The sequence below is a fragment of the Vitis riparia genome, chromosome 19 (genome assembly GCF_004353265.1).
Source record: "Vitis riparia cultivar Riparia Gloire de Montpellier isolate 1030 chromosome 19, EGFV_Vit.rip_1.0, whole genome shotgun sequence".
NCBI classification, from domain to species: domain Eukaryota; kingdom Viridiplantae; phylum Streptophyta; class Magnoliopsida; order Vitales; family Vitaceae; genus Vitis; species Vitis riparia.
Genome location: NC_048449.1, coordinates 8,469,189 through 8,480,459, shown reverse-complemented (window position 1 = coordinate 8,480,459; position 11,271 = coordinate 8,469,189). Strand labels below are relative to the sequence as shown.

The following is an 11,271-nucleotide window of genomic DNA, read 5'->3' as shown; positions in this document are numbered from 1 at the left end:
AAAGGTTCTCAAAAAATGGTGGGGCTCGAAGCCATGGTTACGTACCCAGGTATTGGTTTTCTGCTAAACCCCGTCTTTTTACGTGCCTTTTCTGCCTCATTGCATCTAGTTTTGTTTCTTCTCCTGTTTGTATCATGGGTGTGCAAGAGAATCAACGGGGGTGCTCTTGAAAATTGTAAGAGGACTAGGTTTTTGTACTATAAGCAAACGTTTGCATGCTGTCAGGGTCTGTCACTGTTGAATTTCTTCTTGTGTTTTTTGAACTACTTTTATTGGTATAGAAATGGCTGGTCTGGTGAAAAGCTGGTCACACTTTTGGATTTAGTGCTCAGAACACTTTCCTGGGGAGCAGTTTGTGTATATTTGCACACTCAATTCATTGGTTCTGTTGAACCAAAGTTCCCATTTTTGTTAAGAGTTTGGTCGGGATTTTACTTCTCCATCTCTTGTTATTGCCTTGTTATAGACATTGTTAAGAAAGACCAGTCCCTACAAGTTCAATTTTTGGTGCCCGATATTGTCTACGTCATAACTGGTCTGTTCTTGTGCTATTCGGGGTTTTTGGGAAAGAATCAAGGCGAGGAATCGATTCTTAGGGAACCCCTTTTGAATGGTAGTACCAGTATAAGTAGAGTGGAGTCTAATAAATCCAAGGGGGAAGCAACTGTGACCCCCTTTTCAAAAGCTGGCTTTTTTAGCCTTCTTACTTTCTCTTGGATCGGTCCCTTGATTGCTGAGGGTAACAAGAAAACATTAGACCTTGAGGATGTTCCTCAGCTTGATGCAAGCAACAGCGTTGTGGGGGTCTTTCCAGCATTTAGTAATAAGCTCCAGTGTGATAGTGGTGGAAGTAGTGGAGTGACCACGCTTAAGCTGGTGAAAGCATTGATCTTTGCATGCTGGGCAGAAATCCTATTGACGGCTTTGTTGGTACTTGTAAACACATTAGCATCTTATGTTGGGCCCTATCTTATTGATACCTTCGTTCAATATCTCAATGGGCGGAGGGAATTCAAAAATGAAGGTTATCTTTTGGCTATGGCTTTTTTTGTTGCGAAGCTTGTTGAGTGCCTTTCAGTGAGGCACTGGTTCTTTAGATTGCAGCAGGTTGGAATTAGGATCAGAGCAGTACTGATCACAATGATCTACAACAAGGGTTTGACTCTTTCCTGCCAGTCAAAGCAGGGTCATTCTACTGGGGAGATCATTAATTTTATGTCTGTTGATGCGGAGAGAATTGGGGATTTCAGTTGGTTTATGCATGATCCATGGATGCTGATTGTGCAAGTTACTTTAGCCTTGCTAATCTTGTATAAAAACCTGGGCCTTGCTTCAGTTGCAGCTTTCTTTGCAACTGTAATTGTTATGTTGACAAATATTCCACTGGGGAAATGGCAAGAGAAGTTTCAGGACAAGTTGATGGAATCAAAAGATAAAAGGATGAAGGCAACATCCGAGATCTTAAGAAACATGAGGATTCTCAAGCTTCAGGGATGGGAGATGAAGTTTTTGTCTAAAATTGAAGACCTTCGGAAGAATGAGACAGGGTGGTTGAAAAAATATTTTTACACTTCAGCCGTGACCACTTTTGTTTTCTGGGGAGCCCCAACATTTGTGTCTGTGGCCACCTTTGGAACTTGCATGCTTCTAGGGATCCCGCTTGAATCAGGGAAGATCTTATCTTCACTTGCAACATTCAGGATACTTCAAGAACCCATCTACGGTCTTCCTGACCTAATCTCAATGATAGCTCAGACTAAAGTTTCCCTTGACAGAATTGCATCCTTTCTTCGTCTGGATGACCTGCCGAGTGATGTTATCGAGAGGCTTCCAAAAGGTAGTTCTGATACAGCAATTGAGATAGTGGATGGGAATTTCTCTTGGGATTTATCTTCCCCTAATCCAACACTGAAGGATATTAATTTGCGGGTGTGCCGTGGCATGAGGGTTGCTGTTTGTGGTACTGTAGGCTCAGGCAAGTCAAGCTTACTATCTTGTATGTTGGGAGAAGTGCCTAAGATATCTGGTATCCTTCAGCTGTGTGGAACAAAGGCCTATGTTGCTCAGTCTCCTTGGATACAGAGTGGCAAGATAGAAGAGAACATCTTGTTTGGTAAGGAGATGGACAGAGAAAGGTATGAAAGGGTCCTTGATGCATGTTCCTTGAAGAAGGACCTGGAGGTTCTCTCATTTGGTGATCAGACGGTTATAGGTGAGCGGGGAATCAATTTGAGTGGTGGCCAGAAGCAAAGAATACAGATTGCACGTGCACTTTACCAAAACGCTGATATTTATCTGTTTGATGATCCTTTCAGTGCTGTGGATGCTCATACAGGAACCCATCTCTTTAAGGTAATTTCTTTCTCTTCTAAAAGCCTGAGTTTGATCAATATACATATATGTGAAATAAAACATGTTATCTATACAATGCCATTGCATTAAGTAGAAATTGAGCTATCCTTGTATGTTTAAATATGCACTGCTGTGGGCTATATGAGATTTGGTTCTTGGTCTGGCTGAGGTAATTAGGGACCCTTGCTAACCCATTTCCCTTTGTTTTGTTTCCTTTCCCTTTTATTATATATAATAAATGAAATAAAAATAAAAATAAAATCTTTCATTGATCTTATTTGTAAGTAATCTTCATATAACAGGAATGTTTGCTGGGTCTCTTGGGTTCGAAAACTGTGATCTATGTTACACATCAAGTAGAGTTCTTACCTGCTGCTGATCTCATACTGGTGAGTAATTACCATTTTTTTTCTTCCCTGCCTTTGTTTCCATTAGATAAACTGAAGAAATGTAGCATACCCGCAGGTCATGAAAGATGGAAGGGTTACACAAGCAGGAAAGTACAATGAAATTCTCAACTCTGGAACTGATTTTATGGAACTTGTTGGTGCACATAAGAAAGCTTTGTCAGCACTCAATTCTGTAGAGGCAGGGTCACTTTCAGAAAAATTAAGTATCCATGAGGATTGTGATAATATTGGTGGTACTTCTGAAGTAGTTGAAAAAGAAGAAAACAGAGGTGGCCAAAATGGTATAGCAGAGGAGATAGATGGGCCAAAAGGTCAGCTTGTTCAAGAAGAGGAGAGAGAGAAAGGTAAAGTTGGGCTATGGGTTTATTGGAAATACATCAGGACAGCATATGGAGGAGCTCTTGTGCCCTTTATATTGTTGTCACAGATTCTCTTTCAGCTGCTTCAGATTGGAAGCAATTATTGGATGGCTTGGGCAAGTCCCGTGTCAGATGATGTGAAACCTGCAGTTAGAGGTTCTACTCTCATAATTGTTTATGTAGCTTTGGCTGTTGGAAGTTCTTTTTGCGTGCTTTCCAGAGCCATTCTTCTTGTAACAGCTGGTTACAAGACAGCTACTATACTCTTCAATAAAATGCATTTGTGCGTCTTTCGTGCCCCAATGTCATTCTTTGATGCCACCCCAAGTGGGCGAATTCTAAACAGAGTAAGTGAAAATATGAATATATATCTATTTCTGCCTTGCATTTTTCCCCATTTACCAAAGTTAGTGTTAGAATATCACTTAATTGATCCTTCCCTTTTTTACAGGCTTCTACAGACCAAAGTATGATCGATACAACCATGCCAATGCAAGTTGGGGCATTTGCCTTCCAATTGATTCAGCTCCTGGGAATTATTGCAGTTATGTCACAGGTTGCATGGCAGGTTTTCATTGTCTTTATTCCTGTGATTGCAACCTGCATCTGGTATCAGGTAACCATTGTGAACCTGTTTGGACCTCTTCTTGGCTTTGTCACATGACATCTCATGCTCTGTAGTTGAGATCACCTTATGTTTCTCATATTACATTATTTATTTTCTTCGCTTACATATGCCATGTACTCTTCCACATTAGATTATCAATCATATGTCCATGAAAATGCCAGTAGGCTCAAAACCATTTTGGGTATAAACTAAGCTTTACTCCAAAATGTTGCTTAGAAAAAAAATTGGAGTAGTGCATTGCTTACTGAGAAATTTGATTCGTTTTAAACCAACTGCATTAAAATGGAATCCTAATTCAGGATAACTCTTACAATTCATGGCATGTTCATGTTCCTTTCTGATCCAGCTGAGCTGGGGCTCAGTCTCAAGTATTGCATATTAAGGAGGTGCAAATATGAATGTGCCATGCCAATTAATATGGCCTCAGAATGAAAGTTTCTTTAGTGTTGATATGGTGGTTTTTGAGTGCCAATTCACTTTTCAGATAAGAGTAATGAAATTGGCTGCAAGATAGACTGCAGGTTTTGCTGTTTAGATGCAATGTTTAACTAATGTATTTCTATTTTTTTATCATTTCCAAAACCATTTTTCTCCTTTTTTTTCAATACCCCTTAAAGCTTAGTTTTATATCATATATGAGCAAAAGGTTCTTACAACATTATAATTATGCAGCAATATTACATACCTTCAGCACGAGAACTGTCAAGATTGGCCGGAGTATGCAAAGCTCCAGTAATTCAACATTTTTCTGAAACTATAGCAGGATCTATGACCATCAGAAGCTTTGATCAAGAATCTAGATTCAGGGATACAAACATGAAATTGGTAGATGGGTATATACGGCCCAAGTTCAACATTGCCGGTGCAATGGAATGGCTGTGCTTCCGCTTGGATATGCTATCTTCTGCTACATTTGCCTTCTCTTTGGTTTTCTTAATCTCTGTTCCAGAGGGAGTAATTGATCCTGGTAAGTATCTCTGTTCTGGTATATTCACTGATTATCCATTTCACTCTCAATAGCAAATGGCATAGGAGAATTACTGACACTCTTTTCCACTTCCATTAAAGGTATTGCGGGCCTAGCAGTGACATATGGACTTAATTTGAACATGATACAAACTTGGGTAATGTGGAATCTTTGCAATATGGAGAATAGAATTATATCAGTAGAGAGAATACTTCAATACACTTCCATTCCAAGCGAGCCTCCTCTTGTCATAGAAGAAAACAGGCTAGCATGTTCTTGGCCTTCACATGGAGAAGTTGATATTCAGGATTTGCAGGTAATTTCTATTTATATATATGCTAGAGGGTTATTCATGGCTTCCTCTGGTCAGAGGAATTTCCATATGTTTGATGACGGTGAGTGTGGATGTAGGTCCGCTATGCCCCCCACATGCCACTTGTATTGAGAGGTCTCACATGCACTTTCCTGGGAGGAATGAAGACTGGCATTGTAGGGCGAACTGGCAGTGGTAAATCAACCCTCATACAGACCCTCTTTCGAATTGTTGAACCTGCCGCTGGTCAGATTATGATAGATGGTACCAACATCTCTTCTATTGGACTACATGATTTGCGGTCTAGACTAAGCATTATCCCTCAGGATCCAACCATGTTTGAAGGGACTGTACGGAGCAACCTTGACCCACTTGAAGAGTACTCAGATGAACAGATTTGGGAGGTAGGTTTTGTTTATTCTATTGATTTACGTAAGTATGGTAGACATGTAGTTTTCCTGTACTATGTTTTCTCAATACAGTAGAAATATAGTTTCCTTTGCTGCATTTCTTATTACTGTAGAAATGCAATGTTGTTAACTAACTTATTGGTTCAGGCTCTGGATAAGTGCCAGCTTGGAGATGAAGTCAGGAAGAAAGAAGGAAAGCTAGATTCTGCAGGTTATTTCTCCCGCCATGCTAACATAAAATCTAAATAGTAACCTCATATAAGACTCCTAATGTTGGCATGCATTTGGCAGTTATTGAGAATGGAGAGAATTGGAGCATGGGTCAGAGGCAACTGGTTTGTCTTGGCCGAGTTCTACTGAAGAAAAGCAAGGTCTTAGTGCTTGATGAAGCTACTGCATCAGTTGATACAGCCACGGATAATCTGATTCAGCAAACCCTTAGACAACACTTTGTCGATTCCACAGTCATAACCATTGCACATCGAATTACTTCTGTTCTTGATAGTGACAAGGTTCTACTTCTGGATCATGGTTAGTACTATCAACATGAACTAATGGCACTCTTAACTTCATCTGCATTCTTCTTGATTTATTTCCCTGGAAATGTCGATGCAGGGCTTATTGAGGAATACGATACCCCCACCAGATTGCTAGAGAACAAGTCGTCGTCTTTTGCAAAGCTTGTAGCAGAGTACACTGTGAGGTCACATTCTAATCTTGAAAATGCGGGTGATATCTGAACCAGCAAGCACGCCTGTTGCACCGGTCAAAAACTTCAACTTAAAATCTTGCTTGACAATGACGACAACTAAACTGCAGTTACAATCCCAAATGCAGTAGTTGATAAGCACTCAAAACTGATGTTTTTCCATATATAAAAATAGGCTTTTAAATAACTTTTGAGTCCAAATCATTATCTTGTAACTTAAATATTTGCTAAGCCTCAAATTGAGGAATAATATGTACATCTAGTGAAGAATGCAAGGAAAAAGAGGAATTTTGATGCATAAGAGTTGATTTCAAAATCACTTTTAAAAAACTGTAGTCCGATAAGGTGACATCAAAGGGATGAATGGGTGTAATTAAAAATTATAATATAAGGATTAAGAATTAATTACTCAATTTAAATACGGAGTAGAGTTTTTAACTTAATTAAATCTATAAGATAGTAGGGATTAACAAAATATCCAAAATATTAGAAAAAAAAGAAGTAAATATGCATGCATAGGACACAAGAATTTTTATGTGAAAAACCCCAACACTATTATGGAGATAAAAAAAACATGGGGTTTAAAACCCTTAATCTAAATCCATTATATGAGATCAAATTATAGAGATTTATCGTTGTTTTACCCTAAAGACTTACTTTTCGATAGCACAACTTGATCCACGCGACACAACAATCTCCAATTGCTTTAATGAATACTCCTTAGCCTCGATGAAGGAATGTAGGTCTTCCAACAATCCAAGATTCAATCTTTGAAACTTTCTTGAGAGATTGGAAAGGGCAAGTTAGGTCAAATCTCTCTCAATAATGTCCAACCCCAAAATGTGTTAAGCAAGGGTTTATACATATAGGCGTAAAAGCTTAGAGACTTGGAAATGGAATTAAATCTCAACTTTCTAAAGATTAATTAAGAAAATAGTTTTCTTTAAAAAAAAAAAAAGAATATCAACTTTCTAAAAATTAATTTGGAAAAAAAATTACCTTAACAAATAAAATATCAAATTTCTAATAAAAATAAAATTTCAAAGTTGTCAAAAATTAATTAAGAGATTTTAACTCAATTTTAAAACTTCCAATCCAACCTTACTTTATTAAAAAAAAAATTATAATAATAACTTGCCTTTAACAAACCTTTTTAATTCATTAAAAAAATATACTGATCCGCTTTATTCCCTTTGTTTACCTAACTTGCCACAAGTGAAACCATTTTGGACGTACATGTGACTTTTCAATTGGACAAACAATAACCTTGGATCTTCAAAGAATGAGACAAAATTGTCAACATACGATGAAGACTCATTGTCCTAACAACTTCAATACAAAAGAGCAGAGTCAATTGGAACTTAGTAAGTTTGGGGTGTTATTGGAATGCATTTTGATACTATGTGATACACAATTTGATGTGAGAACACCATTTCAATACAAGAAATGCATTTTGATATTGATTTTCATGCAATAAGAAGGCATAAAAAATCACCAACCTCAACTTTCCAAAGATCTAGTGAGTTCAGTTCAGGAGTTTATCAAAATGTATTTTGATACGAAAGATGAATTTTGATCAACATTTCAATATAGTGGAGGCATCCAAATTTTCCTGGAAAAGCATTCCAAAGATGTAAAAAATTTCAAGGTTCATCAAAATGAATTTCGATACAAGGAGATGCAATTTTGATACAAAGTGCAACATTTCAATACAAAAAGATACATTGAGACACAATTTTGATATAAGGTGTCAATACAAAAAGATACATTATGATACATGTTGTAATCAATCCAATACCACATTGGAAGCATGCCAAAGGTCTATAAGGTTTGGGCATTTATCGAAATGCAATCTAATACCACTATGGAGGTATCGAAATTTTTTCTACAAACTACAATTTCTAGAATTTCACTTCAAGGCTTTCCCTATTTGGCTCTTTTACATGTCTTTGGACATTTTAGCACTTTTATTTATGTTTTTAGAATTAGTTTTTTTATAAATACCATAAATTCCTTTAGGAACAAAGAGAGTAGGGAAGAAGAGAAACTTTTGAGTTTGGATACAACTTTTATAATTATTTAGTTTTCAATAAAATCTCTCATGATTCGGTTTAATTCAATGTATGACATTAATCTGAGCATGAGTGGCTAAATCCTCTCATTGGAGATGTAACAATAAATCACGAATAATTCGAGACAAAGGGATGAAAAGAAAATGTGATATCTTTTAATGGTAGTAAGTTTCTAATCTTTAAATTTTTGTATAAAAGTTTAATTATTTGCTAGTTCGTCCCTATTAGAGATACATAGGATACATGCTAGGGGTCCTTTGATGCATAAGGGATTATGATCAATAGTTGACCTAGTGTGATCATGTGTTAATGTAATTGATGACTGAGGAGAATAGACCAAATGAATATCGGGTTTTAAATGTCCTAAAGGATAAAACATTGTATCAAATTATTTGTTGAATGACTATTAGAGAATGGATTTTAAGTTTGAAAACATGGTTCCAACCTTGGATGGCCTATATTGTGGTCTAATCTACGAAGGCAAAAAATCCTTTAATCATTATTTATTATCCCTCAACCCTAGGTTTGAGATTGGATTTGTGAAAATCTTTAGAATGGTTTATCATTGTTTTCTTAATTTATCCATCAAATCATAATTTCAATCTAATCATTTTTTTCAATAAAAATCACTACTTTTAGATAAAATTAGTTAAAAAAATTTTATTCCCTAAGGATGATAACCTAAAATACTACAAGTTGTGATAACTCTATCCCTCATTTTTCTTGACTAATTTTATCATGTATTTATGTTTTAATATTTTATTTGTAATAGAGATTTTCGGTCAAGAAAATGGTGTCATTGCTAAGGAATTAGTAACAAGTTTTATCCAAGTCAATTAAGTATGTACTAATTAGTTTTTCCAATCCTATAGGTTGATGAGGGATCATCTTAACCCTCCTAGGGTCAACAAACAGTACTCATGCTTTATTGCCCCTTAAGTACATATCATGATCAAACCACAACCAGTGTCAATGTTACCTATTTTCAGAGGGAATGAAGGGGATAATCCTTTATAAAGCATAAAAGTTTAGAAAAAAAAAAAAAAAGAAGTTTACAAACCTTAAAGAATAAAAAAAAAATAGAAATTATTTTCTAGGCTTTCTTTGTAGTAGACTAGAAGTTATTTTTAAGGTTATCTTTTGACCAGTTGTTCAGAAGCAAAACACATGATGACAAAATGATGAGCTTACAGTTGTGATGCCTACTATGATTTTGACTTTTAGCAAATGTAGTCATTGTCTGGATCTATATGATTGTAAAAATATCAATGGTTCTACTATGAAATAAAAAAGGGATTAACTAAATTCCATAATTGAATTCTAATTTAAAATTAACTAAATAATGGTAATTAAATTAAATTGGTGAATAAAAAATATTATTATTTTTTTCTTTTGTGTGTGTGGTGTTTTTTTTTTTTTTTTTTGTCATCTGGGAAATTTGAAATTTGTTTCTAATTTTTTTTTATGGAAAATAATATAATAATGGGGAATTTCTCAGATATTTATGATACCATAGAGTAGTTTGTTGGAATGAAATGTGAATCAAAAAAATAAATCATAAATCTTTTGGATTTTGGAATTAAAAATATTTGGCAATGAAAATTCTACTAAAAAGATGATCAATAAAAAAAAGGGAAACAAGAAAATTGTCTCTATGTCCTTGAAGTTGTCTCTCTCTTCATGCCTGCCTAGCTTCTTTGCCATGTCCGTCAACATTCGATGGCTGCCAAGTTATCCGGCGCCCATGGAAGTATCCATTGATTGACTTTCTCATGTGGAATACACTCTTAAAAAACCAGGGACATCCCATCTTATTTCTCATATATGAAGTACCAAAAATCTTCATTGTCAAGTGCCAATTCATGAGCACACCTCCAAAATACCATTTTAGTGGAATCCAAAGGTTCTCAAAAAATGGTGGGGCTCGAAGCCATGGTTACGTACCCAGGTATTGGTTTTATGCTAAACCCCGTCTTTTTACGTGCCTTTTCTGCCTCATTGCATCTAGTTTTGTTGCTTCTCCTGTTTGTATCATGGGTGTGCAAGAGAATCAACGGGGGTGCTCTTGAAAATTGTAAGAGGACTAGGTTTTTGTACTATAAGCAAACGTTTGCATGCTGTCAGGGTCTGTCACTGTTGAATTTCTTCTTGTGTTTTTTGAACTACTTTTTGTTGAGATATTAGGAATGCTTTCCTTATATCATTATTTCCTTATATCAATTAGTGTTGAGATATTATGAATGTTTAGATATTAGGAAAGTTGAGATATTAGGAATATTGAGATATTAGGAAAGTTGAGATATTAGGATATTAGTTGTTATTTCCTTATATCATTCTTTCCTTGTATCATTCTTTCCCATTCTTAGAATGGTGATTACCCTCCATATATACTCTGTACATTTACGAATGAAAGTATGAATGAAAAAAACTATCATTTATCAATTTGAACATGGTATCAGAGCTATGGAACTGAAATCCTGGATATTTTGTAGTCCGACAACGATCAACCATCCTAAGACAAGCCCTAATATTGATAAGTCAACCTTCAAATGCACTCAATGCAATAAGACTGATCCCACCAGTCTGGATATCCCATAATTTCAAAGCAACGACTCTTGGTACGACTAGGAAAAAAATGAGGAATCGAGGGTTTGAACCATGGACCTTTAGATCATGTTTAGGTTATCAACACTTTGTTATTAATGATAATAATCGTGATCAACGGAAGAAGGATTCCAAGAAAACCTCAACTGCAACTGTTGCCGAAATAAAAACAGAGGCTAATGTTGCTGAGAAAGCCTCTGCATTGGTAGCCGCTACAGATCATGATGGTAAGTTTTTAAATACTTTTACACCTATTATTAATAGTGCATGGATAATTGATTCTGGTGCTACAGATCATATGACTTTTGATTCTAGACAAGTTTCACCCCTTAGACCTTCCTCACAAAAAATTGTTTCCACAGCCAATGGTAACACAACCCCAGTCATTGGGGAAGGATCCTTAACTCTTACTGATACTTTGAATTTGGATTCTGTTTTAGTTGTTTC

At 36.0% G+C, this 11,271-nt stretch overlaps 1 protein-coding gene across 1 annotated transcript; it reads left to right on the top strand.

The window, feature by feature from the left end:
- LOC117909203 (ABC transporter C family member 3-like) lies at positions 1 to 6,335 on the top strand. The gene is made up of 10 exons (XM_034823130.1): positions 1 to 2,352; positions 2,655 to 2,741; positions 2,818 to 3,468; positions 3,573 to 3,737; positions 4,422 to 4,716; positions 4,818 to 5,032; positions 5,128 to 5,433; positions 5,587 to 5,650; positions 5,731 to 5,970; positions 6,055 to 6,335. Exons 1-10 carry the CDS (start codon positions 16 to 18, stop codon positions 6,177 to 6,179), a joined length of 4,485 nt encoding a protein of 1,494 aa, XP_034679021.1. The 5' UTR covers positions 1 to 15; the 3' UTR covers positions 6,180 to 6,335.
- The last annotated feature ends 4,936 nt before the right edge of the window (positions 6,336 to 11,271 follow it).